The 27,995-nt window shown below is 35.5% G+C and overlaps 1 protein-coding gene and 1 long non-coding RNA gene across 2 annotated transcripts; one reads left to right on the top strand and one right to left on the bottom strand.

Moving 5' to 3' along the window:
* Positions 1-52: 52 nt before the first annotated feature.
* On the bottom strand, positions 53-5,458 carry LOC104242960 (bidirectional sugar transporter SWEET16-like). Its single transcript, XM_009798069.2, has 6 exons — positions 5,302-5,458; positions 5,139-5,175; positions 4,811-5,021; positions 3,628-3,789; positions 2,986-3,105; positions 53-393 (listed from the first exon to the last, which is right to left on the bottom strand). Exons 1-6 carry the CDS (start codon positions 5,333-5,335, stop codon positions 235-237), a joined length of 723 nt encoding a protein of 240 aa, XP_009796371.1. The 5' UTR covers positions 5,336-5,458; the 3' UTR covers positions 53-234.
* Positions 5,459-11,795: 6,337 nt separating this feature from the next.
* Positions 11,796-12,826, top strand: LOC104242958 (uncharacterized). Its single transcript, XR_715115.2, has 4 exons — positions 11,796-12,160; positions 12,319-12,390; positions 12,485-12,527; positions 12,611-12,826. It is a non-coding gene; the product is annotated as an uncharacterized lncRNA (long non-coding RNA).
* Positions 12,827-27,995: the final 15,169 nt, after the last annotated feature.

Raw genomic sequence — 27,995 nt, 5'->3', positions numbered from 1 at the left:
AAGTTTGATCGTTTTTTTCGGGAATTCTAGTAGTGTAAAACTCGCAGCACACTAATATGAAATATCAAACTTATATTTTCAAATTGTAAAGAATAAACACATTGAAGGACCAAAACAAATAAGCAAAAGACGAATTACATATGCATAAGAGCACGAGTGTAGGTCGTCCTTGATCGATTTGCTTCATTGGAAGAAATTAATGATTCCAATAATAATGACAACATCGATCTCAATTCACAGTAGAGTTGAGGTGGAAGAAGGTGGCAGCAGGGATTCCGTCTGCGATCCTTGTTCTAAATCTTCGACGATGGGTTTTGATGAACTAGGGTTCCGATAAATGGCGTATATAACCAGCTGCACCGCTCCCAGCAACCATCCCATCCCATTCGGTACCTTTCGTTAAATTGCATCATGTATAGTTATTATTTAGTATAATAAAACTTAGGTTAACTGTACATAGATCAGATATAGTGTTACACATTAAAAAGGATATAGTGGTTAGACTAGAATCATTTCGAACATCTCGTATAGCGAGGAAATGTAGAGGGTTAGTACATAAGCTAATGTGTAACTAGTATTCTGGTTTTGTTTTTCTTTGTTTGTTGGAGGCCTATAAAGTTCTGCTATGTGGAATTACGCCTCTTTATTTGTAATCGTTTTGGTTTGTCAATGGTAATTCACAATGATTACCAAAAAGAAAAAAAAAAGGGTTATTCATATACACTTCTATCGAGAAACTTCATGGGAAAAAGTAGCGTCTTGAACATATTTTGTGGTAATATTTCAATGATTTCTTTAAATAAGAAAAAAAAAAAAAGGAAGACTCACAAAATATCGTTAGAGAAGAGTCAATTACTTATATGGTCACTCAACTTTGTCAAATTATCTTTTAAAGTCATTTTTCTTTTGTTTGTAACAATAAAGTCACTGAACTATGCCTATTGCACTCAGAAGATCACTCAACTAGATTTTTCAAATTTTGGATTGTCAAATACCCACTTTACCCTCTAAATTATAAATATTAATCTTCTTTTGGTTTTTTAACTTTTTAATATTATGATTTTTTCTTTTTAATTTATATTATGGACTATAGAATAAATAAATATTATTTATATATTAAAAAATAAAAAGTATTTAAGCATCTATAATCTATAATGTTGGAATAACAAAATAATGAGCATAGTAAAATTAATTAGAATAATTTGTTCGTAATAATAATTTTAGTATTAACAACAAAAATTTAAAAATTTATTTACACAATTCAGAATGAAAGAAAATAAAGGTTGTAAAATATATATTCCATGCATGTAATATAAAAATAATTATTTAAATAAAACTATTTTTATAATATACATATATATTCTTGAAAATTATGCACAATTATATTATATATATTCTATGCACGATTTAACATAGTATATTTTACCCTATACAGATAGTCCCTCTACTTTCCGGTGACATAACTTTATATCGTCGGAAAGTTAATAGAAACATAATAATATAATTGAGCATAATTTTCAAGAATATATAATGTATATTATAAAAATATCTTTATTTAAATAATTATTTTGGTATTACGTGCATGGAATATATATTTTACAACCTTTATTTTCTTTCATTCTGAATTGTGTAAATAAATTTTTGAAGTTTTGTTGTTAATACTAAAATTATTATCATTAACAAATTATTCTAATTAACTTTTTTTTACTAAGCTCGTTATTTTGTTATTCCAGCATTATACATGCTTAAATATTTTTTATTTTTTTAATTTATAAATAATATTTATTTATTCTATAGATAAGTCCATAATATAAATTAAAAAGAGAAAATCATAATATTAAAAAGTTTAAAAAAATAAAAAGAAGATAAATGTTTATAATTTAGAGGGTAAAATAGGTATTTGACAATCCAAAATTTGAAAAATCTAGTTGAGTGACCTTCTGAGTACAATAGGCATAGTTCAGTGACTTTGTTGTTACAAACGAAAGTAAAGTGACTTTAGGAGATAATTTGGGATAGTTGAGTGACCATTTGAGTAATGGACTCCGTTAGAGAAGAAAAAGAACCATATACAAAGAGTAGTGTTTTTTAATATACAAGAGTAGCTAAAATAAATTATGACTGTGAAAAAGAAGAAAAGAATGAACCTGATATACACTTTTTTTTTTCAAATCCGATTTTGATCTTTTAAGACATTTTCAGTGCCATTTTCTGGATGTCTTTTAGAAAATTGTGACATGTATCATTAATGACACAGTGACTCTGTATTACAATATGTTACAAAACAAAGAGTTGAAAGAAAATTGGTTATATTGTATATTTAAAGATGCAAATTTAAAGGAGAAAGTTGAAGTAATTAATATTTTGGCTTAAGGCGTTGATGATTGATTAATTATCTATTTTATGGTACCAATTTGCGATAATCATAATAATAATAATACAACCGTGTGTAAGTAAATAGCATTATATCCTCAAAAAAGTTGTGTAGACCTTATCGTGTACACATGTGTAAATGAGAGGGGTCATTATATAAATAGCGGGTCAGATTCACTGTTTACTTCTTTTAGCCGATATATATTGATTATACATATATTATATGTGAATTATACATATATTATACATCCGTCAACCAGACTACCACTTTTAATTTACAAATATTCAATATTATATTCAATCCAACTTGTAGGTAAGAAAGTCTTTATTCTTAATTAGAAGTGGTCTAATGTCAAATGGATTAAGACATTGTTACATCTAACTATCTAATTAGATATTATTGATTACTGATCAAACTTCTCGCACGATCCCACAGTGTGTGAACCTTCATTTTAAAAATTTCTCTGGTTCTTTTTTCCTAATACTTAATTATTGACAGGCTAACATTAATTGTTGTCGTGCGGAAATGTAATGAGGATTTTGCAGAATATATCATCAGATTTTCAACTAATAAAGATAATTGATGAGGAATTAAGATAACAGAAAACTTACTCCAAGAAACCAGTCAGCCACAAGCACGGCGTAGAAAGTCCAAACGCCACCATTTAAGAAAAGGAAAAGCGAGAGAAGAAATGGCATGTACTCTACACTCTTGGTTGTCACAACTGTTTTCTGCAAAATCAATCATCCAAAAAGATTGTACGAGTGACTTCAATTAAAAGGTAGCCCACATGAAATGACTTAGCTTTTCTTTTCTTTATAAATCCAGGGTCCAAAATTTTCAACTAATCAATATTCGTACAGGGTAGGAGACAGTGGCGGACCCAAGTACTGACTAGCGGATTCAACTGAACATGCTTCATAAAAAAATAATATTGTATGTATATGTATAAATTAGGATTAAAACTGTGTAAATTTTGTATAAATATTTATTTGAACCTACTTGTCAACTACTATTTTACGACTAAAGTTATATACTTTTAAGATTGAACCCGCTTGCACAAAATCCTGGGTCAGCTTCTGGTAGGGGACTCGCTAACGAGGAAGCACTCCATAATTTTTTTTTATTCATATGGTCTTGCATTCGAAACCTCTAATTAAATTCGGATAAAGGATTCCCTGATCTACCATAGTAGATGGTGGTATTGAATTATCATGAAATTAGAAGAATTATTTTGGGGGAAGGGCCCTTACCATAACACCAAGAGGGGAGCTATACATGACGATGTTCAGACATGTGGAAAGGAAACCAATAACATTAATTCTCGTCTCTCCATGTAAAAGAAACTGAGCATATAATAGGGTTGTTGCTAAAATGCCCACGTTCAGAACCCCAGCTAGGATGGCAGTCTTTTTCTGTAAAATAATAATAAAAAAAATGAGATAGCATTAGTTTTTGTATGACTATTTCAAAGAGTCCCACATTCGAAAATCAAAACCGATAAATAATTCTTATGCTACAATATATAAATAAGGATAGGATTTGAGTAATATACATTTACACTACAATATATAAAAATTTCTTATGCTATTACTGTTATTTAACCTGTGGTAGAGAGAGATGTTAATAACTAGATTGAGTACATATTTTTACCACTCGATCACGATAAGTATACTATCATCATATGTAAGTGGACACTAATTTACGACAAAAAATATTATGCATGTCAAGTTCTACGTCTACTTTATGGTCGCAATCAAACAGACAAAAGATGCAAGTTGGAAATAGAAACGTGTGGTATATTGACAGCGCAGTAATGATTACAGCACATTGACAAAGACTTCAAATATTTTTCTGCTGCCACAAAAAAAATTCTTTTTTTTTTTGGTTTGGCCATAGTAATTATGTGTAGAGTCGATTTCAATATAGTAATTTCATATTCATGAAATCCTCAAATAGTGTAAGAATGTTCTATGTACTGATATTTATTTATACAATCAAATCATTTATTAGGTAATTACATTAAAATATTTTGATTAAAAAAATTGAAATACTAAACAGTTATCATGGATTAAAATTAAATGACAGGTAATATAATATTTATATTGTTAGTGCGTATAACTTAAATTCATTCAAAAAAATTTCAAATGCACGATGCAATAATTTATTTTCCTTGATGTTGTACCCAAAAATAAGAATTAACCTACACATCCGTCCATCCAACTACAACAACATAACTAGTATTATTCCATATCGTGGGGTCTGGGTATCCATCCAAGCACATAAATTAAAAATTGGCGAGTATATAATATATGTACGTGTAATTCATATATAATATACATAACCGTGTATAATTAGTGTCTTATCTATATATGTAACCGGTTAAGAAAAATAAACTTGTGCATCGAAAAAATAAAGTCTCTTAATTAGACTCACTCTCATTTTTGGATTAGCAAATAGAAGGAACAAGGCGACGTAGATAATCTCAACGATAACTCCGAAGCCATTGACAGTGGACACAAGATAGCTCCCTGGCTTTATAAGTCCATAGTAAGTCCACAAAGCTGAATTAAGCAGTGTACATATATATGGAAGGCTATCAAAATCCTCAGTTGATTGGTTCCTTACAATTCTTCTGAATGTTCCTCTGCACATTAAATTTTCCGAAGATCATCAAAACAGGAACCATAAACCTAGAAAGAATATTAACAACTTTGACTAATTAATATTGAAATTTATATTTCTGTTTTTTTTAATTACTTACACTGGCGAAAGAAACATCAGAATGGAAATGATGTTGCCTGCAAAAATTGGAAAAATATATTTCAACAGAGAAATTAAACATTTCATCGATCCCAAATGTTAATTCAACAAAACAATAATATCAATGTTCATTGAGTGATTTGAGATGCATGATAATGTTATACCTATAACTCCGATGATGAAAACAAGATTTTCCATGTTGATCACCTGAAAGTTAATTTAGGCAACTGAACAAGGAAGAGGGAGGAGCAGCAGATATATGTGTGTGTGAGAGAGAGAGAGGGGGGTATGAGTTATAGTTAGTTTTTTTTGAATTTATATAACTTGGCTAATTTGACTTCATGCACTAATAGGAAGTCGAGATATTATCTTGTTTGTCTAATACTCTCTCCATTCATTTTACTTTTTTATTATTTTAAAAATAAAATTTCAATTTTACTTGTTCACTCTCCGATAAAAATAATTTATTTTTTCTATTTTGCCTTTAGCATTAATTACTTATTCCAAATCTATTAAGACTATACAACAACTAATATGGGTATCATGGTAAATTATGCGCTTTATTTATTATTCCCTCCGTTTACTTTTACTTGTCCAGTATTCTAAAAATGGATTTTCACTTTTACTTGTCATTTTTAGCATATCAACAGAAGACAATTTCCTTTTTTTTGTTATACTCACGGCATTAATTACTCATTTCAAATTATTTTTTTAAAACTATTAAAAATATGCATCAATTAATATGGGTATTATGTTAAATTATATTTTTTATTTATTATTTTTTAAGGGGGTGAAAAGTCAAAATATGATAAGTAAAAGTAAATAGAGTAAGTATTTTTTAAGTGATGTTCAAATCAATAGTGGATAAGTACAGGTAGGGAGTGAAAAAGAGGGAGTTTCTAAGAATATACGGGGGTTTAATTAATTGTCCATGAGATACGTGTCATCTCTAATACTCTCTGTGTTCCAGTTTATGTGAACCTATTTCTTTTATGTTTCGTTCCAAAAAGAATGATCCCTTTCTAAATTTGGTAACAATTTAGTTTAAACTTATAATTTTGCCCTTAATGAGAAGCTTTTATAACCACACAAATACTCTTAGGCCCTTTTGCTTTGCTTAGGACCACAAATTTCAAAAAAAATTATTTTTTCTTAAACTCCGTACCCAGTCAAACAGGTTCGCATAAATTGGAACGGAGGGAGTACTACTTTTTTTTATCACACTCATTTCGGTTGCAATGTTGTTTCGTACATGCATAAGTTAGTGTTGTAAAGTAGTTAATTAGTCTTCGTTGAAATACTGCAAACTCTCCAAAGACTGTAGTGGTATTCAACAGTTTCTTTTTCATTTCGGTTGCAGGGAGATGTTAAACGACCACACTGGTGTGACCCAACTTTGGCCACACCAGTGAAAAGACATAAATGACCCTCTAACTAATTAGCTTACATTTTTTCCTCCAAAATATAAAATTAAATTTCAAATTTCAAAGTATGCAAAAATTAAATGTTGGGAGATGAAGAGTCTTGTATATTATATTTGTATTTCCATTGTATTTATGTATATTTTATGTTTATACAAATTATACAATTTACTGTGCATACAAATTATTGTATTTTCTTCCTTTCTTAAAAACAAATACGGTATACGATTTATTATACTTCCTTCATATCAAACCAAGTCAAGTGAACACTTTACCCTATCTAAAAAATGGATTCAAACCAAGAAAATTCGGTGGTGCAAGAAAATATGAATCCATATCTACTTATTATTTATATTTCATAATTAAATTGCTAATTATATCCCAAAATATAATGATTGGTGTCAATTGACTAGTGGAACCATAGTAAATGTAATTATATGGTCGTTATCAATATACGCATGACCTTAATGAATGAAATTATATGTTAGCTACTATACACATATATATAAACGTTAAATGTAACTATATAAAAAGCGCAACAATGTAATTAACTAGCATCAATATCTACTTATTATTTATATTTCATAATTAAATTGCTAATTATATCCCAAAATATAACGATTGGTGTCAATTGACTAGTGGAACCATAGTAAATGTAATTACATGGTCGCTATCAATATACATATGACCTTAATGAATGAAATTATATGTTAGCTACTATACACATATTGTAACGACCCGACCGGTCGTTTTGAACTTTTGCACTTTGCCCGCCAGTTCTCGGGCATGACTTGCTCCATGTGATGTATTATGACTTATGTAAATCGTTGGTTTTGGTTTTCAGGGTAATCGGAATGAATTTGGAATAACAGTTCTCAGTTTGAAGCTTTAAATTTGAAAGGTTTGACCAAGATTTGACTTGTTTGTATATGATCTCACATCGTAATTTTTATGACTTGGTTAGCTCCGTTAGATGATTTGAGACTTAGGAGCATGATCAGAATGCATTTTGGAAGTCCGTGGAAGGTTTAGGCTTGAATTGGCGAAATTGAGATTTTGGCATTTTCCGGTTGATAGATGAGATTTTCATATAGAGGTCGAAATGCAATTCCGGAAGTTGCAATAGCTCCATTGTGTCATTTGTGACGAGTGTGCAAAATTTCAGGTCATTCGGACGTGGTTTGGTTGGGTTTTTTATCGAAAGCGTAATTTGGAAGTTCTTGAAATTCCTAAGCTTGAATCCGATGTGATTTTGGTGTTTTGATGTTGCTTTGAGCGAAGGTTGGAACAAGTTGGAATGAGATTATGGGATATGTTGGCATGTTTGGTTGAGGTCCCGAGGGCCTCGGGTGAGTTTCGGGTGGTCAATCGGACAATTGCATGTTGTTTGGAATTGCAGAAAATTGTTGATTTGTGTTGCAGAGAAATGGCCTTCGCGTTCGCGAGTAGGCCCTCACGTTCGTGAAGGGTTAGCTGGTGAAGGCTGGAATTTTAGCGTTCGTGTTCGCGAGGAAGGCTCCGCGTTCGAGAAGGGTTGATTTTTTGGGCATCGCGTTCACGGGTGAAGCTCCGCGTTCGCGTAGAGGAAATTGGTCAGGTGAGCTTGAGGTGTTTTATTCATCATGTTCGCAAGAGAGTTAACACGTTTGCGAAGGATCAAGCTGAGGAGACATCGCGTTCGCGAGTGGCTGATCACGATCGCGAAGAGTAATTTTGGGTCAAAGTTATTTTTTGCTTCGCGAACGTGAGGAGTTGACTGCGTTCGCGAAGAAGGTTTTTGATGCATGGGCAGAATGTTTAAATAGCCATTGTCTGTGATTTTGGGGCTAACTTTCACCATTTTGGGGCGATTTTGGAACTTTTTGAGAGGATTTGAAGAGGGATTCAAGAGATAACACCTGGAGGTAAGATTTTTGAACTCAATACTTGATCCTATGTTGATTCTTACTTGTTTAATCATGAAAAATATGGAAATTTAAGCCTAAAAATTGGGGAATTAGGGCTTGGATTTGGAGAGTGTAAATTAGGAATTTGAAGGGGCAATTGAGGTCCGATTTTGATGTTCTTGGTATGTATAGAATCGTGAGAGGTTGAGGATTATATTGATGTGACTTTTATCGGATTCCGAGACGTGGGCCCTGGGGTCAGATTTGAGCAATTTCGGAATTTTTGATGTAAATTGAATATTTTCGAGTGGGCTTTGTTCCCTTAGCATATTTTAGTGGTTATGTACTGATTGTGTCTAGATTTGGAGCATCCGAATGTCGATTCGTGAGGGCAAAGGCATCGTGGGCTAGAGTTTGTACCGGATCGAGGTAAGTAATGATTATAAATATTGTCCTGAGGGTTGGAAACCCCAAATTTCACATCGTTGTGCTATTTTGAGGTGACGCACACGCTAGATGACGAGCGTTGAGTCGTGCACCGTTGGGGATTGTGACTTGGTCTGTCCCATACAATTGTTAAGTAGCATATTTGATTTGAAATCTTACGATATTCCATATTTTAGAGATTGATATTATATTTTGGGTTGTATGCCATGTTTGGGGCTTTGTGCCGACCTGTTGAGACCCTTAGGGGCATTTTTATAATTCTTCCTCACTCTATTTGTTTTGAAAGCATATCCTCAGTAATGTTTTACCTGTTTATTGTTTAAATCTGGTTTTATCCCTTTACTTCTTAAAAATGTGAAAACTATTTGGGTTGAGTTCCCTGTTTTACTAATGGTCCGAGTGATTGTGAGGTTGATGACTAGGATAGACCGAGGGTATGATTGTGAGATTGTTGACTGAGATAGACCGAGGGTCTGATTGTGAGATTGATGACTAAGATAGACCGAGGGTCTGATTGTGAGGTTAATGATTGAGAGAGGCCGAGGGTCTCGAACCTTACCAAAATTATTCTGCATTTGATCCGACCCACCCGATACCTCATAACACGGATAAACAAAACATAAAGAAGCAAAAATGGGGAAAACGGAGCGGTAACACATGAGACGACTGGCCGGGTCGTCACATTATATATGGGTTACTAAATTATATATATATAGACGTTCAATATAACTATAAAGAGAAAAAAAAACAAAATTAACCTTAAAAGAAATTGAATTTTATAGTTGCTACGAAGAATTAGTGGCCGATAAGTATGACCGTAATGAATGAAATTATATATCGGCTATTAAATTAAATATATATATATATAGACGTTCAATATAACTATAAAGTAAAAAATGAAATTAACCTTAAAGCAATTGAATTATATAGTTGCTACGAATAATTAGTGGCCGATACATATGACCGTAATGAATGAAATTATATATCATCTACTAAATTATATATATATATATATATATATATATAGAGCAACAAAATGAAATTAACCTTAAAGCAATTGAATTTTATAGTTGCTACGAATAATTAGTGGCCGATACGTATGACCGTAATGAATGAAATTATATATCGGCTACTAAATTAAATATATATAGACGTTCAATATAACTATAAAGAGCAAAAAATTGAAATTAACCTTAAAGAAATTGAATTTTATAGTTGCTACGAAGAATTAGTAGCCGATAAGTATGACCGTAATGAATGAAATTATATATCGGCTACTAAATTAAATATATATAGACGTTCAATATAATTATAAAGAGCAAAAAATTGAAATTAACCTTAAAGCAATTGAATTATATAGTTGCTACGAATAATTAGTGGCCGATACGTATGACCGTAATGAATGAAATTATATATCGGCAACTAAATTAAATATATATGTATATAGACGTTCAATATAACTATAAAGAGAAACAAAATGAAATTAACTTTAAAGCAATTGAATTTTATAGTTGCTACGAAGAATTAGTGGCTAATACGTATGACCGTAATGAATGAAATTATATATCGTCTACTAAATTAAATATATATATATATATATATATATATATATATAGAGAGAGAGAGAGAGAGAGAGACGTTCAATATAACTATAAAGAGCAAAAAAATGAAATTAACCTTAAAGCAACTGAATTCAATATAACTACAAGCATCTTCCTCCAACAGTTGAAGCCGCATTTCTTCATTATCGTGGCAAAGAGTGGTTTGTATCTATGAGCGTTGGTGATCGAAGAAGGTTCAAAGAAGGCTAGAAACTTTTTGTTTTGGATAATTATGTCAAGCGAGGTTTCGTCGTCAAATTTACGTTGGTGGATGTTTCATCACTATATGTTGACTTCAATGTTGAAATGAAGGGAGAAAGAACTCTTATTCGTAATCCGGTTGAAATTGATTAGTTTTTAGGATGTGTTTGTGTTTTTCTATCCCTTATTATCTCTAATCTTCTATTGTTGATTTAGTTATGCTACTTGTGCTTTTGATTTGCTATAACAATTTTCATTTCTTACGTATGAAATCAATTTCAAAGTCTGTTTTTATTTTTATTTTTTTAAAATTAATTCTTCAAAAATGCTTGGTTTCAGAAATTCATGTACAACCATTTGAAAGTTGCACCTTAAATTCTTCTTATATATTTTTTATGGACTTGTTCATTCGGCTTATTTATAAGGATGTTGTTATAGAGAGGTCTGACTGTACTACTTGTATAATTTAATTCTCTAATGAAAGAGATTCAATTGACCCCTTCAACACAGTTAGTTCCGACATTGCTTATTGTTAACTTATAAGAGTCAAATATTTAAAACTATTTTAAGCACTAAATATAATTTTATTATTAAAATTTATGTGTTTGGATAAAATGACATAACTGATGATGAAATAATTGGTGTGCTTTGTTAAAAAAATACTGATAAATATTTTTTGTTAAAATGTTTGAAACGTCGTTAAATTAAATCAGTTTAAATAATTCATATTTATCACTACAAATAACTCTAGAGTTGACGATAATTTTTTAACCAACAACCTAGCATAAGCTCATTTAAAAAAATTGAAAAAACAAAACAACAACCTAGTATTGTTTGTCATTTGTAATAAACAACAAAAATTTAATTTAATTATTTATGTATATAATTAACTTTTAATCATGACTTGTTGCTTATTAGCAAATATTTTAATCTTGTGATATTTTGTGAAAATATGATAAATTTTAAATGTAAACAGATTGAATACATTTTTATGGTTTTTTTTATTATTGATAAAATACTAGATTTTTTCAATAACTTTGTTCAGGTTATATTCTGTTTTCAAAGTTGTGCGAAAAGTGTAAGCGGCAAAGTTCCCTCCTTGTTTTTTTCAAATCCCCAAATCCCTCTTTTAATTTACTTCTGCCGCATCTGTAATCCTAACTCCCATCCCCTTCTTCTAGACCATTTCTTCTCCTATCCCTCTATGTGATCTTCAACCCCATCTAGCCTTTGCTCCAGTAAGATCTGCCACCAGTGGCGGATGTACATTGATACTTATAGGTGCTTGAGCACCCATTACTTTTAACCGAATTTAGTAAATTTGCATAGGCAATTATAAATATAGTTAGATAAATATTGAGTGAGCACCCATAACTAAACTTTTTTTCCTCTTTTTTTGGACTTTTTACTGGCGAGCACCCATCACTTTAAAATTCTGGATCCGCCACTGTCTGCCACATTAACACCGTAATATATTATTTCAATTTCTCTCTTTCTCACAAGCACATACACACTATTTACAATGTTTGATTTTCTTCAAAAAAAAGTTTTTTATTTAACAATTTTAGAAGACTAAATCTGCAACGCTGCGCATTTACTTCTCATGCTTCTTTTGTTCATTACAGATCCAGGGCATGTCATATTATTTCTCATGCGGAATTTCCTTTCCTTACATTTATTGTAATTTTCTTGTTAAGGTATGAAGAAATTTTGTTTGGTTTTCTTACTTTTGGAGTGGTTAAATACTTAAAATTTTATATTTTTACTCTTAATTCTTGTGGTTATTTGTAGCCAAAGAAGAATTGATAATAAATACTCCATTGCTTAAACTCGAGTAAGTATCTTTACTTATATCTCATTTGCTTCACTATTAATGTTTGAAAGTTTAATTTATTATTACTTGGTTTCTTTTCACAGGTATATGAAGGTGGAAATTTCTTCAGGATTGAATTATTAGACAAGTGGTTATATTAGCAATTTGAGGAAGCAACAAATTTTTATTTATTTTTTAATTTATCAATATTCTTGTATTTCCATTAGACTTTCATGTTGGATATATTTTACTTTATTTGTGTTTTAACTTATGAAGTTTGTAACAAAATATTATCTTAATATAGTATTAACTCTTTTTAATTTTATGTTCATGGATGGAAATTTTTGTTGTTACCTTGCATGTTATATCCTATTACTTCCAATTTATATAATAATAATTTCTCGAATTAAAGGAAAATCAGGTAACTAGTGACAAAAATAAAGTTTTCCAAGGATTATCTTATTGACGATGGATTAACTTTGTACTTTGTGACTATTGTAATTATCACTAATTATGACATTTTATGAAAAAAAATTTGTCGGTAAAAGCAATATATTTAGTGATAAGATGATAATTTTAACTACAAAATTGTAAACCATTTTTATAAAAGTAAAGTTGTCACTAATTTATATATTTAGGGACGAAATATTATTTGTATCTAAAAGGCGATCTTTAGTGACAAAATTACATTTATTCAACTACGAAATATACGTAACTTTAGAGACAATTGATATTGTTACTAATTAAACTAAATAATTAGTGACAAAGGTCGTTTGTCGGCATTAATAACCTTTTTAGTGACGAAAACAAACAACCAGCTACAAATTTTTTATATTTTTTTTGACGAACAAGGGGATGAACAAAAAACTTCGTTGTTAATATAACTATATTTAGCGACAAAACACGAAGTTGTCTTTGTATACTTTTAATGACCCTCTTTTAAGAACGAGCAATTGACGAATTAATTTTCGTCACAATTTTTTTTTTGTGACGAAATATAAGCTTTAAGTGACAAAATAATTTATCACAGATAATTAAATTTGTTGTAGTGTTAAGTAGGGTATCATGTGTTTAAATCGTAGGGTTTTGAAGACCTACTAAAAAATATACGAAATACACACTCAAATACTAAACATATACGAAATGCACAATTAAATACATGTATATAGATGAATTATTTCAAATTATATGGGCGTATACTACAAAAAAAGGATAAAAATACGTAAAAAAAAAAGTTTTATGGAAAATAGGGTTTGAACCCTTGAGATCTTCCATGTATTGGGAAGACAAATATTTAATGGTAGGAGAGAAATATTCAAAAGGTTACTGAAAGGGCATTTCGGGTATAAAAATATGACTGAAACCCTAATTAAGGCCTAAAATTACCTCAATGACCCCATTTGGGTCAATCTGGCAAAAAATGGTGTGGCCAAAAGGATTTTTCCTTTTTCATTTTTATCCTTTGATCTATTCCAATTGCCAGCTCCGAAAATGCCAACTGTTCTTAGTTCTTATTGGCCCAGAATATTTAATAGCTGGTTTACATAGCTTTAAAGTGGAGGGACACAATGCATATACACAATACTCCTTTACTTGATTATTTTTTGGTTGTTTTCCTACATATTAAAGAATTCACATTTTATCATTAATTGACAAAAAAAGTGATCATATTAATCTTAATTTGTTCATTGGAAATATACCAAATACTCATAGACTCTTTACTCTAAGAGTAATTTTGAAAAAAAAAAGATAAGTCATTCTTGATATTTGAAAAAATTAAATATTATGAAGAGAAAAAAATACCAAAAAATCAAATAAAATGAACCAGATGAAGTATTGATTATACTTGTATCGCCCCGAATATGTACTAATATCTCTTTCCTGCGTAGAACAAAATTTGATTGAGAAAATATTTGTGACGGTTAGTTATCAGTAGCACTCTAGCCTTTAATTTGTAGTGAACTGATTACCACGAAAATTGACGCATCTGTGGCGATCTTTTTAGCTTCTCATCACCAAAGGCCTTTTAATTAGTTTTGCATTTTAGACATCAATTCCAAAATGTAAGTTCCTTGTACGATATTTTAAAAATCAAGTAAAATGTAATCCTATTCAACCAATTCATCATCTTCAATCATTCAAAGCAGTTAGAAGAAAGAAAAAATAAACAAATAAAAATCATACTTGTAATCAACAAAGAAGAGAAAACTAAAAGAATAACAAAGCAATATCCGGAAAAGCTATAACCATGTCAAAGTCAACCAATTAAAGCCGCTCATCAACAATACTACCATATTTGGGGGTTTAATTGCAAGAAAACATAAACGTAGATGCAATATTGAAAATCTTTATTAAATAAATAAAAAAATAACTCAAAAAAATCAAAGTCCTGACTTATGAATCTAAAAGAAATAATTCTGCAAAAAAGAAAGAAAAAAAAATTGTGAAGATAAAAAGTTGAAAGACTTGAGAGTGAGAGAGAAGAAGTGAATGAACTGAGAAAATTTTATAGATTGAAAAAAATACTAGTTGCTCAACTACAAGTCTGCACTCAGTTAATTTTCTAATTTTGTGATGTTAAATACATCTTTGTGCTAATATTTGAGTTTTCATAGTACATTATTCTTTTACAAGCAACCTGTTGCATTAAGATCTTGAAAGTCGAAAAATTAGTTTGTCATTAATTTTTTTTATTTACATCTGAATTGATTTAAAACTCTGTTTCCATTTCCTAAGTAAAAGGAGTATATAGTACTAAAATATCACGTCTACCATTTGACAGTTTATCAACAATTAATAGAAATTTCTTTCCACTGATTAAGATCAGGATTGAAAAGTTATTTTCAGAAGTTGACATTTATCGGGTGTGTTTGGCATGTAAAATTGTTTATTACTGTCTTTACCGACTAATTAAATTATTAATTATCTCAAAGTCCACATCTAGGATTTTTTTCTTATTACTTTTTTGTAGTCGTTAATCATGTGATTTATTTAATATTCCAATGCTTGTACCACTTTCTAGTCTATGCTCCTCTTCATTCTATTTGGAAATTTTTAAAGTTCTTCCAACGGGGTGCCCACTGCACTAATTTCTCTGTTTACCCAAGCAAAACTATATATTAGCATTAATGACAGTTGATTATTTGTCCGGGTCAACACATATCTTTTAAACTAAGATTTTAGTTGATTTTAATAGATATGCACAAGCTAAAATCTTTGTCAGTTGGAGAAGTGGTTTTCTTTATGCTAATTAGCCATCCACTTGATGGAAAGGGCTAAATAATTTCATTTTTATATGGGCACTAAGAAAGGTACGTTTTTTCCATTAATAACGTGAACGTTAAGGGGTAAAGGGAGAGAAACAAAAAATAATCATTCTGAAAGCTTAAAAGACTTTTCATATTTCTCTATCAGTCTATCTTCTCAAGGATAATTATGGATCAATATCATTATTTTCCTGATAATTAATTCTCCATTGTTTTACGAAAGTCAAGAAGTTCTAACATTTGGATATTTATGTATTTGACAGTTGTTGATTTCCTACATTTTATAACTGAAAAGCTCATACGAGCGGTGTCAGAAGGTACCAAAAATAAACTTTTACTACTTGTCGTAGATAATAAATTGCGTCCAGAAAATAAAATTAAGATCGAAAAATATTGTAATAATCGTAGTATTTTATTTCAAATAATATGAGTGCACAATTTTTATGAATCTCTGATTCTTATTTCCAATAGTAAATAAATTCAAGGGCCTTTGAGTTTGATCTTGAATCTATATTTGTTGCAACGAACGATTATCTTGAACTCAACTAGCACAAACTTTCATTAGAACCCGTACTCCTTGAATCTTGATTTGTTCTTCGTTCTTGAGCTTGGACTTGATTTCTTGAACTTGAACTTGATTGCTTGAAGGTTGAAACTTGTAGAGAAATTTGCGGCGTTTGATCTGCGAGTTCTCTCTTGCTTATTGTTATTGATGGCTTGTTATATGCAGCGGAAGCAATCCCAGTATCCAAATCACATGTAATCTAGACAACTAGCATAAACGGGATTTCACGGGTTACCTCTTCAAGCGTGAACAAAGCTCATCTATCTCGTGAGCCTCCAATTCCACAGCAATTCGATAAAATCTCCATCACCCGCACAATCACGATCTCCGAACGTTCCACGGTCTTCTACTGTGTTGCCCAAATAATATCCGGAAATAGTAATTTCGTGTGGGCGAAATTTTCTAGGAAAAAAGCTGAAATATTCGGCCATCTTGACTACTCCCCCTAGGTGGAAAACCTTATGTATTTATAGCACAAGTTTTAAGGGTTAAAAACCTTTTCGAAAACCTGTTAGGTTTTCCTTTCCTCCAGAAACAATGATTCCTTTATTTCCTATTATTTAGGCACAACAGGGACCACAAAATTTAATTAACAAGGCTTCCAATTATGGAATTAATTTATAATTTTCGAAATTAATATCCACCATAATTAATTACGAATTATTCCACTAAATATCCGTAATTGCACTCCTTATTCAATTTCGAAATTCATCCATTAAATCTTATTTAACTCCAAATGTTAAGATTCAGATACTAATCAATTAAATTAAATTACTGACAATTTAATTTATTGATTATTTCTTTTAGACTTTCGCTTAACTCATTTCATGTGTCAGATACAAAATCCACCGGCCGGGTTTACACATAAAAATTTATAAGCTTTCATAAAGGTGTATCATTAATCTCTAAACCGAGACATGGATTCCATCAACTAACTATTAGTTCGCCAATGTATATTATTATTATTATTATTCAATTTACCAGGCATATTGACCCACGAAAGAATCTCGCCTTTTAATAAATTAAAACAATAATAATATACACAACTAATAATAATTATATCAAGATTAAAAGTATAAGTACATTTAATGGCTAGAGAGTTTATTTTATTAAGTCAGTATAAAATACTTATCTCTACCTGGTCCGTTCAATCATACAAAATGTACTAGCACAAAAGTTGGAATTAAACTGTCATGACCCCGGTTCGCGCTCCGTGAACCATCGTGACGGCACCTAGTCTCTACGACTAGGTAAGCCTAACAATGCGGAAAAATAAACTAATTTGCAAAAGAAATAATTTAAACCGAAGTAGTGAAATAAAACAGTAATTTAAAGTGCCGCTTGACATACACAATAATAACTCTCGAAAGCTAAACACATCTCCAAAAACCCGGAATCTCATGATCACAAGCCTTTAAAAGTCTACAACGTCTAACTCCAAAATATCTAACAAGGATACAAAGTACGGAAGGACTAATAGAAAAAAGAGAGAGAGAGAGTAGAAAAGGGACTCTTCGGTCTGCGAACGCGGCAGATATACCTCGGAGTCTCTACGAACGCCTTGTCTCAAGCGTGGAAAGTCTGCGTGGAGGTACCTGGATCTACACATGAAAAATATACATAGAAAGGGAATGAGTACACCACAACGGTACTCAGTAAATGCCAAGCCTAACCTCGGTCGGGTAGTGACGAGGAAGGTCAGGGCCCTATTGAGATTAAATAAAATATAAGGGATGACAGAATAAGATAAGCAGTACAGTTGAAAGATGACAGTAAGAATTTAATGCAGGATAATAAAGAATACAATAACTGGAACAGAGATAAAAACAATCATAAGAAAATACACTCTTCACAAGGATAATAACCAGGGTTCTCTTAGAATCCCGAGGATCTCTTAGTACTCTCAATATATGCCAGGGATCTCTTGGTATCCTCAATATATGCTAGGGATCTCTTGGTATCCCGAGGATCTCTTGGTATCCTCAATATACGTGCCGGGATCTCTCGGTATCCCGCACCTCAGCACAAATCATAAATACGTACAGGGGATCTCCTGGGATGCCGTCCCGTAGTCCCAAAGTAATAACACACAACATCAACATAAAGAATACTCATTTAAGCTCAATTTCGTACCAAGTAAAATAGGTAATTCTAACGTAACATGCTTCACATAATACAATTAAGGCAGTTTAAGCAGATAAGCAATCAAGTCAACTAAACATGCTTTTCTAAGCTAACAACAAGCTTAAATTGCAAGTAGTATAAAACAGGAAAAAGGAACATAATTGAAATTACTTAAAGAAAACCGTATTTTCAATAATTAGCTCAAGCACGAACTCATAACCTCATGTACAAGGCATTTCAATTATCAAATATACTAAATCCTAAGGGGAAGGTCCCATACACAAGGTTAGGCAAGCCACTTACCTCGAACCAGCTCAAATCAACCTGAAATCACGCTCTTGCCACGAGTACTAGAATCCAAATGGCCCAAATCTATTCAATTCAATTGCATATTGTAAATAACACTTCAAGTAACTGATTCTACAATTAAATTCTAAGCTAATGCGTGAAATTAGGTAAAATGACCAAAATACCCCTCGGGCCCACGTCTCGGAATCGGGTAAAATTTATATTTCCAGAATCCTCACACTCCCCTGAGTTCAATCACATCAAAAGTACCAAAATCGGACCTCAAATGGTCCCTCAAATCATCACTCAAAGGTCTCTAATTAGTCAAGCACTAACCCCCAAATTACCACCTGATTTTCCTTAAATTTTCATGTTTATTATAAAAAAATCACCCAAATAACGAGTTTAGGGACCAAAGACCTTACCCTAATGAATTCCTCTGAAAATCTCCCTTGAAAATGCTCCCCAAGGCTTTTTCCCATTTGAAAAGAGGTGAAAATAACTCAAATTCGCGAAGGCAAGTATTTATATGTTCTACACAGTTAAACTACATCTGCGGCCCCTGGAGCTGGACCGAATTTCCGCTTCTACAGTCCAATAGCCGCTTTTGTGCACTTGTTTTTAAATTGAATTCTGCGTTCCGAGACCTTAAAAACCTCTTTTAGCATCACCCCGATTTGCGTGCACAGTCCGAGCGCGTAGCCGGAAAGCTTATATGTGAAAATGATAAATTTTGACTATAAAATAAATTAATTTAACTTTGGTCAATATTTTGGGTAAACGGACCTGGACCTATGATTTGACGGTCTCGGAGGGTCCGTAGGAAAATATGGGAGTTGGACGTATGCCCAGAATCGAATTCTGAGGTCCCAAGCCCGAGAAATAAATTTTTAAAGAAAATTATTTTCTGAAATTGTTTAAAGGATTTAGAAATGAATTTTTATTAGAACATGTTGGTATCGGGCCCGTATTTTGGTTCCGACGCCCGGTACAGGACTTATATGCGATTTAAGATAATTTTGTGAAGTTTGGTAAAAAAGGAATCCGTTTGATGTGATTCGGACCTTAAATGTTGTTTTTAGAAGTTTTGAAATATTTCATTGATTTTGAGGTTTAATTCATTGTTTAAGGGGTTAATTTGGCGATTTGATAGCACACATAAGTTCATATGATGTTTTTGAGTTAGTACGTATGTTTGGTTTGGAGCCCTGAGGGCTCGGCTGTGTTTCAGAAGGTTTTTGAGCTCATAAAAGTTACAGGTTTTTGCTGTTCAGTGCCCAGGGATATTTCTCTTTGCGTTCGCGTGGGCACACTCGCGAACGCGTAAGGCAAATCTCCCAGGTGCCAAATGTTTTCTTCGTGAACGCGAAGCTGGTGACGCGAACGCGAGGCTAAGGGGGGACACCCTTCGCGAACGCGACCCACCATACGCGAACGCGATGGCTTATGAGCCTGGGCAGGGGGATATTATACCTACGCGAACGCGACCACCTGGACGAGAAGGCGAAGGCTCGAGGAGTTAGTTCTCCGCGAACGCGAGCCTATTTCCGCGAACGCGAGGTCTCTCAGGCCCGCGATGAGCCTGTCGTGAATGCATAGAGCAAATTCGCCCAGTTATTTTAAGTTCCAAAAAACAGAATATATTACGTGAATTCCACCATTTTTCATAAACTTCATCTTTTCCACACCTCTTGGGTAATTTTTGAAGAGGAACTTCACCATAGCTTCATAGATACAATTGATTTGGAGTCAAATTCAAAAGGAAAGGTGGTGTTTGAGGCTTGAGTTGGCCGTGGAAGTTCGAGGTAAGTGTTCGGTCTAACCTTAGCTTGAGGGATTAGGAGTTGTGTCCTATTTTCTATTTGCTTCTTGTTGAGTACGACATATAGGCATGGTGACGAGTATGTATACGTTGGTGTCGAGCATGACCGTAAGTCTTAAATTGCAATTTATTTTGTGTTTTTAAATAGTACTACGGACGCTTTAATTGATGATTCTCGATATTGAGCAAGGATTAAGTTTGTTTTCATGGAAATTACTTATGATTGAGTATTGGTGTTAGCTGCGATGAGTAGAAGTTAGGTTAAGATTGGTTATAGATGTTTCTCCCTTGCCGGGATGTATTTACTTTTACTATCGAATCCCTTGCCGGGATAGTGTAGCTTATTGTTGATCCCTTACCGGGACTCTTGGTATGGTTATTGCTAAAGGTATATAAATGTTATGTTGGATCGGGTTGCACGCCGCAACAATGTTATGTTGGATCGGGTTGCACGCCGCCATAATACTATATATGGAACAGGTTGCACGCCGCAACAATGTTATGTTGGATTGGGTTGCACGCTGCAATAATACTATATATGGAATGGGTTGCACGCTGCAACAATGTTATATTGGATCGGGTTACACGCTGCAACAATACTATATATGGAACGGGTTGCATGCAACAACAATGTTATGTTGGATCGGGTTGCATACCGCAACAATGTTATATTGGATCGGGTTACACGCCACAACAATGTTATAAATGGATCGGGTTGCACGCCGCAACAGTGTTATGTTGGATCGGGTTGCACGCCGCAACAATACTATATATGGAACAGGTTGCACGCCGCAACAATGTTATGTTGGATCGGGTTGCACGCCGCAACACTGTTATATTAGATCGGGTTTCACGCCACAACAGTGATATAAATTGATCGGGTTGCACGCTGCAACAGTGTTAAATGATAGGGATCGGGTTGCGCGCCGCAACAGTGTTATTATGGTTTTGTTGTAAATCTTGAATTGTTCTCTCATATTTCTCTTAAGTTTCTACTGGATTCGATATTTCCCCCTTCCATGTACCCCTTCCATGTTAATTGTTTATTCCTGTTTATTTTCTGCTGTAATTATATAACTGCACAGGTTTATCTGGAGTCTGGTCCTAGCCTCATCACTACCTTGCTGGGGTTAGGCCAGGCACTTACCAACATATAGGGTCGGTTGTGCTGATGCTACACTCTACACTATCTGCGGATTTCGAAGCAGCTTTTGGACAGTAGCCCTTGGGGAGACTGCCTTCAGTCCATCCAGAGATCCCGAGGTATTCCTGCAGGCGTCCGCAGGCCCGACGTTCTCTTCTACTTTATTATGTACTCTATTTTCATTAGATTTCGAGACAAATTGTATTTCTTTTAGACATTTGTTGTAGTAATCTTAGTCCGTCCGTAATATTGTGACACCGGATTCCGGGTAGAGATGTGTGTTGTCATTATCATACTGGTCTTGGTTATTATATTAGATTGAGTCTTTCGATTGATTTCATTTATCATTAATATCTAAATTTTGGATACCTGTTAATTCAGATTGTTAAAAAGGGTTAAAAATGAAAGAGTTAGAAATTTTTCTATGTTTAGTGGCTTGCCTAGCTTCTACGAGTAGGCACCATCACGACTCCCGAGGGTGGGAAATCCGGGTCGTGATAAGTTGGTATCAGAGCTCTAGGTTACATAGGTCTCACAATTCATGGACAAGCTTAGTAGAGTCTGAGGGATCGGTACGGAGACGTCTGTATTTATCCCCCATAGGCTACAAAGTTAGGAAACATTCTACATTTATTCTTTCCTGTCGTGCAGATTGGTTTCTCAATGCTAATTGAAATTCTACTATGTTCTTTCGCAGATGGTGAGAACACACACTTCCTCATCCACTGACTAACAACCCGATCCCCCAGCAGCAGCTCCCACGAGGGGTAGAGGGCAAGGCCGAGGCCGTGCTAGAGGCCGAGGTAGGGGCAGAACTCAGCCCAGGACAGCAACACCCGCAGCGGAGCCTCAGGTTTACTTTGATGATAAGATTCCGGTCCCAGAAGTTCCGGTGGGCCCAACTCAGGTCTCAGAGGGGTTTATGCTACCCCAGTACTTCAAGATGCTCTAGTCCGTCTAGTGGGCTTTATGGAGAGTGTCACCCAGGAATGCTTACTTCCTATAGCACCAGCCGTCTCTTATGCTGGAAGAGGAGCCCAAACTCCTACTGCTCGCACCCCGGAGCAGGTAGCTCCACAGTTTCAAACTCCAGCAGTTCAACCGGGTGTGGTAGTTCAGACTGGTGATAGAGCAGCTATGTCTGCCAATGCCTTGTGGAGGTTGGATAGGTTCACCAAGCTCTTTACTACTACTTTCAGCGGTGCATCTACTGAGGATCACTAGGATTATCTAGACAGCTGTTATGAGGTTCTCAGGAACATCGGGATAGTTGAGACCAATTGGGTTGATTTTGCCACTTTTTGCTTGTCTGGATTCGCCAAGATTTGGTGGAGGGATTTCTGTTTGGCTAGACTAGTTGGATCGCCAGCTTTGACTTGGGAGTAGTTTACTCAGCTATTTCTGGAGAAGTTTCTCCCCATCACTTAGAGAGAGGCCTATCGGAGGCAATTTAAGTGTCTCCAATAAGGTTCCATGACTGTTACCCAGTATGAGACCAGATTCATCGACTTGGATCGTCATGCTCTTATCATACTTACCATTGAGAGAGAGAGAGGGTGAGGAGGTTCATTAATGGACTTATTCAGCCGATTCATTTTCAGATGGATAGGGAGACTAGGAGTGAGATTACTTTCCAGGATGCGGCCAATATGGCCAGGAGAGTGGAGATGAATCTGTCGTAGGGATGTGGTCATGGGTAGTATAAGAGGCCCCGTCATTCAGGCAGATTTAGTGGTGCCTCGTCTGGAGACAGGGATTCGTATGGTAGAGGCCATCCTTTTAGGCCCTTTCAATTAGCACATCAGGTTTCTCATGGTGCTTCAGGTGGCCGTGGTTCTCATATGCAATATTCTGATCAGCAGCCCTACAGTACACCACTAGCTCCTATTAGTGCACCGCCACTCCAGAGTTTTCGGGGTGGTCATTCAGGTCGCCAGGGTCAGTCTCAGTTTCCTTAGACGCAACACTCATGTGGATGTTTTGAGTGTGGTAAGTATGGTCATATCATGAGGGTTTGTCCGAGATTGGTGGGTACTCAGTCACAGCAGCAGGGTTCCCGTGCTATGGTTCAGGAACTAGGTGTTCCACAGACCGCCCAGCCAACTAGAGGTAGGGGTAGAGGTGCTAGAAGTGGAGGTAGAGGTGCTAGAGACGGAGCTCCGACCGCTAAAGGTGGAGGCCAGCCAACTGCAGGCTATCCCAAAGAGGTAGTCCAGGTTGGTGGAGCCCAGCCCCGATGTTATGCTCTTCTAGCCAGGCCTGAGGCTGAGGCTTTCGATGCAGTTATCACAGGTACTGTTCTGGTTTGTGGCAGATATGCTTCCATTTTATTTGATCCAGGGTCTATGTACTCCTATGTGTCATCTTATTTTGCACCGTATCTGGTAATGCCTAGTGATTCCTTGAGTTCCCCTGTATATGTGTCTACACTAGTGGGTGACTCTATTATGGTAGATCGAGTCCATCATTCTTGTATAGTTGTTATTGGAGGTCTTGAGACTCGTGTAGATTTGCTTCTTTTGGACTTGATGTCATATTAGGGATGGGCTGGTTATCACCTTACCACACTATCTTGGACTGTCATGCCAAGGCTGTGACTTTAGCCTTACCGAGTTTACCTCGTTTAGAGTGTAGAGGGACTCCTGGTTATTCTACCCGTAGTGGTATCTCTTATGTGAAGGCTCGACGTATGGTCGAGAAAGGGTGTTTGGCCTATTTGGCATATGTTCATGATTATAGTACTGAGGTTCCTTCTATTGATTCTGTGCTCATTGTTCGTGAGTTTCCTGAGGTTTTCCCTTCAGACCTGCCGGGTATGCCACCCGACAGGGATATTGACTTTTGCATTGATTTGGCTCCGGGCACTCAGCCCATTTCTATCCCGCCGTATCATATAGCCCGGCCTGAGTTGAAAGAGTTGAAGGAGCAGTTGCAAGACTTGCTTAAGAAGGGTTTCATTAGGCCGAATGTTTCGCCTTGGGGTGCGCCAGTGTTGTTTGTTAAGAAGAAGGATGGATCCATGAGAATGTGTATTGATTACCGACAGTTGAACAAGGTTACGATCAAGAATAAGTATCCACTGCCGAGGATTGATGATTTGTTTGATCAGCTTCAGAGTGCTAAGGTATTTTCGAAGATTGACTTGAGATCTGGCTACCATCAGTTGAGGATTAGGGCATCCGATATCCCTAAGACAGCTTTTCGCACTCGGTACGGGCACTATGAGTTCTTGGTGATGTCATTCGGGTTGACAAATGCCCCAGCAACTTTTATAGATTTGATGAACCGAGTGTTCAGACATTATTTGTATTCATTCGTGATAGTCTTCATTGATGATATTTGATATATTCCCGCAGCCGGGAGGAGCATGAGCAACATCTTAGAGTGGTTCTTCAGACCTTGAGGGATAGTCAATTATATGCTAAGTTCTCGAAGTGTGAGTTCTGGTTGAGTTCAGTTGTATTCCTGGGTTATGTTGTATCAGCAGAGGGTATTCAGGTTGATCCGAAGAAGATTGAGGTAGTCAAGATTTGGCCTAGACCAGCATCAGCTACAGAGATTCGGAGTTTCTTGGGATTGGCAGACTACTATCGTCGGTTCGTGGAGGGGTTCTCATCTATCGCAGCCCCGATGACCAGGTTGACCCAGAAGGGTGCCCAAATTAGATGGTCGGACGAGTGTGAGTCGAGCTTTTAGAAGCTGACAGCTTTGACTATGACACCTGTGTTGGTTTTGCCCACAGGTTCAGGGCCTTATACAGTTTATTGTGATGCATCTCGTATTGGACTTGGTGTAGTGTTGATGCAGTATGGCAAGGTCATTGCCTATGCTTCGCGGCAGTTGAAGATTCATGAGAAGAACTACCCGGTTCATGATTTGTAGTTGGCAGCCATTGTTCATGCATTGAAGATTTGGAGGCATTATCTGTATGGCGTGACATGTGAGGTGTTCACGGATCACAAGTCTTCAGTATTTGTTCGAGCAAAAGGAGTTGAATTTGAGGCAGAGAAGGTGGTTGGAGTTGTTGAAAGACTATGATATCACCATCTTATATCATCCGGGAAAGGCCAATGTGGTGGCCGATTCTTTGAGTAGGAAGTTAGCCAGTATGAGAAGTCTTTGCTTATATTCCGGTCGGTGAGAGACAACTTGCTTTGGATGTTCAGGCTTTGGCCAATCAGTTTGTGAGGTTGGATGTTTCTGAGCCCAGTCGTGTGTTAGCTTGCACGATCGCTCGTTCTTGTTTATTGGAGTGTATCCGTGATCGGCAGTATAATGATCCCCATTTGTGTGTCCTTAGAGACACGGTACAGCACGAAGGTGCCAAGTAGGCTACCTTAGGTGATGGTGGAGTTTTGAGATTGGAGGGTCGAGTTTGTGTGCCTAATGTGGATGGACTCCGAGAGTTGATTTTAGAGGAGGCCCATAGCTCTCGGTACTCTATTCACCCGGGCGCCACGAAAATGTATCAGTATTTGCGGTAGCATTATTGGTGGCGGAGAATGAAGAAGGATATCGTTGCATATATGGCTCGGTGTTTGAATTGTCAGTAGGTTAAGTATGAGCATTAGAGGCCCGATGGTTCATTTCAGAGGATTAAGCTTCACGAGTGGAAGTGGGAGTGGATCACTATGGATTTCGTTCTTGGATTCCCACAGACTCGGAGGAAGTTCGACGCAGTATGGGTCATTGTTGATAGGCTGACCAAGTCAGCGCATTTCATTCTTGTGGCAGTCTCCTATTCTTCTAAGAGGTTAACTGAGATCTATATCCGGGAGATTGTTCGCCTTCATGGTGTGCCTGTGTCTATCATTTCGGACCGAGGTACGCAGTTTACCTCACACTTCTGGAGAGCAGTTCGGCGAGAGTTGGGCACGCGGATTAAGTTGAGCACAACGTTTCATCCTCAGATGGACGGGCAGTCCAAGCGGACCATTAAGATTTTGGAGGATATGCTCCGAGCTTGTGTCATTGACTTTGGAGGCTCGTGGGATCAGTTTTTGCCTTTTGCAGAGTTTGCCTACAACAACAACTACTAGTCGAGTATCCAGATGGCTCCTTATGAGGCTTTATATGGTAGGCGATGTCGGTCTCCGATTGGATAGTTTGAGCCGGGAGAGGCTCGTTGTTGGGTACAGATCTGGTTCAGGATGCCTTGGATAAGGTCAGGATCATTCAGGATAGGCTTCGTACATCTCAGTCCAGGCAAAAGAGTTATGCCGACCGCAAGGTTCGTGATTTAGCATTTATGGTCGGTGAGCGAGTTTTTCTTCAAGTGTCGCCTATGAAGGGCGTGATGAGATTTGGGAAGAAGGGAAAGCTTAGCCCTAGGTTCATTGGCCCGTTTGAGATCCTTGATCGAAAGGTAGAGGTGGCTTATAGACTTGCATTGCCGCCGAGCTTATCAACCGTGCATCTAGTGTTTCTATAAGGCCCTGAGAAAACTAGTACTCAAAACCTGGTAGCTCGTGGTGCCAAGTCCCGAATATGTGCTAGGAATGTGTAAAATTCTTCGTGGCAAGCTTACTCACCGCAGTTCGGATCTTTTATACTGATCTATGCTATAAAAAGTCAAGAAATACTATTTTCCAAAAATGTGATTCTGCGGTCGAGAATGCGGTCGCATATCAGGTATGCGGACCGCATAATCGCCGCAAAGTGAGTCAGTGTGTTTGTCGAATTTGAGGTTAAATATGCGGTCCGATATGCGATCGTATAACCGATATGTGGACCGCATAGTCGTCGCATATTTCGCTTGGGATTTTTGAGAGGGGCAGTTCTGCGGTGCATTATGCGACCGCAGAACGGGTATGCAGACCGCATTTCTGCCGCATACCCAGGCAGTGTGTTCAGATTTTGGGAGCACTTTTGCTGTCCATTCTGCGGACCGCATTTCCACTCTGCGATCGCAAAGTGCAATCGCATACCTAACTCGGGCTCCTATTTTTATAAATTTTAAACCCGACCCCTTCATCAATAAAACACCCCAACCCCTTATTTTAACCTATTTTCTGAACAAAACTAGAGAGAGGGAAGAGAGAATTCTTGAGAGAGAAAGTCTTATCTCCATCAATTTGATTTTTCAAAGTCATCCAAGCCGGGAAGTTTCAAGTAATTGTCTTCATCTCCATTCTTGCAGGTAAAATTCCCAACCCTTTTTCATTTGTTTTCAAATTTAAACAAAAAGGGGGATTCTCATGCGTTGGTTCTTGAAAATGGAAGTTAAAATACACATGCATGCCCTTTAAAACCTAGAATCTAGTAAGAGGAATTAGGTAGA

This window comes from Nicotiana sylvestris, chromosome 1 (genome assembly GCF_000393655.2).
Source record: "Nicotiana sylvestris chromosome 1, ASM39365v2, whole genome shotgun sequence".
Classification (NCBI taxonomy): Eukaryota; Viridiplantae; Streptophyta; class Magnoliopsida; order Solanales; family Solanaceae; genus Nicotiana; species Nicotiana sylvestris.
This window is presented reverse-complemented; position numbering and strand designations above follow the sequence as displayed.

Bases quoted from the DNA above. Each gene is read 5' to 3' on its own strand.
- LOC104242960 (XM_009798069.2), bottom strand. From the start codon at position 5,335: ATGGAAAATCTTGTTTTCATCATCGGAGTTATAG. The intron at 3,106-3,627 runs GTAAGGGCCCTT...TTGATTTTGCAG, and splicing joins GCTCCCCTCTTGGTGTTATG to AAAACAGTTGTGACAACCAA. The intron at 394-2,985 runs GTAAGTTTTCTG...ATTTAACGAAAG, and splicing joins TGGCTGACTGGTTTCTTGGA to GTACCGAATGGGATGGGATG.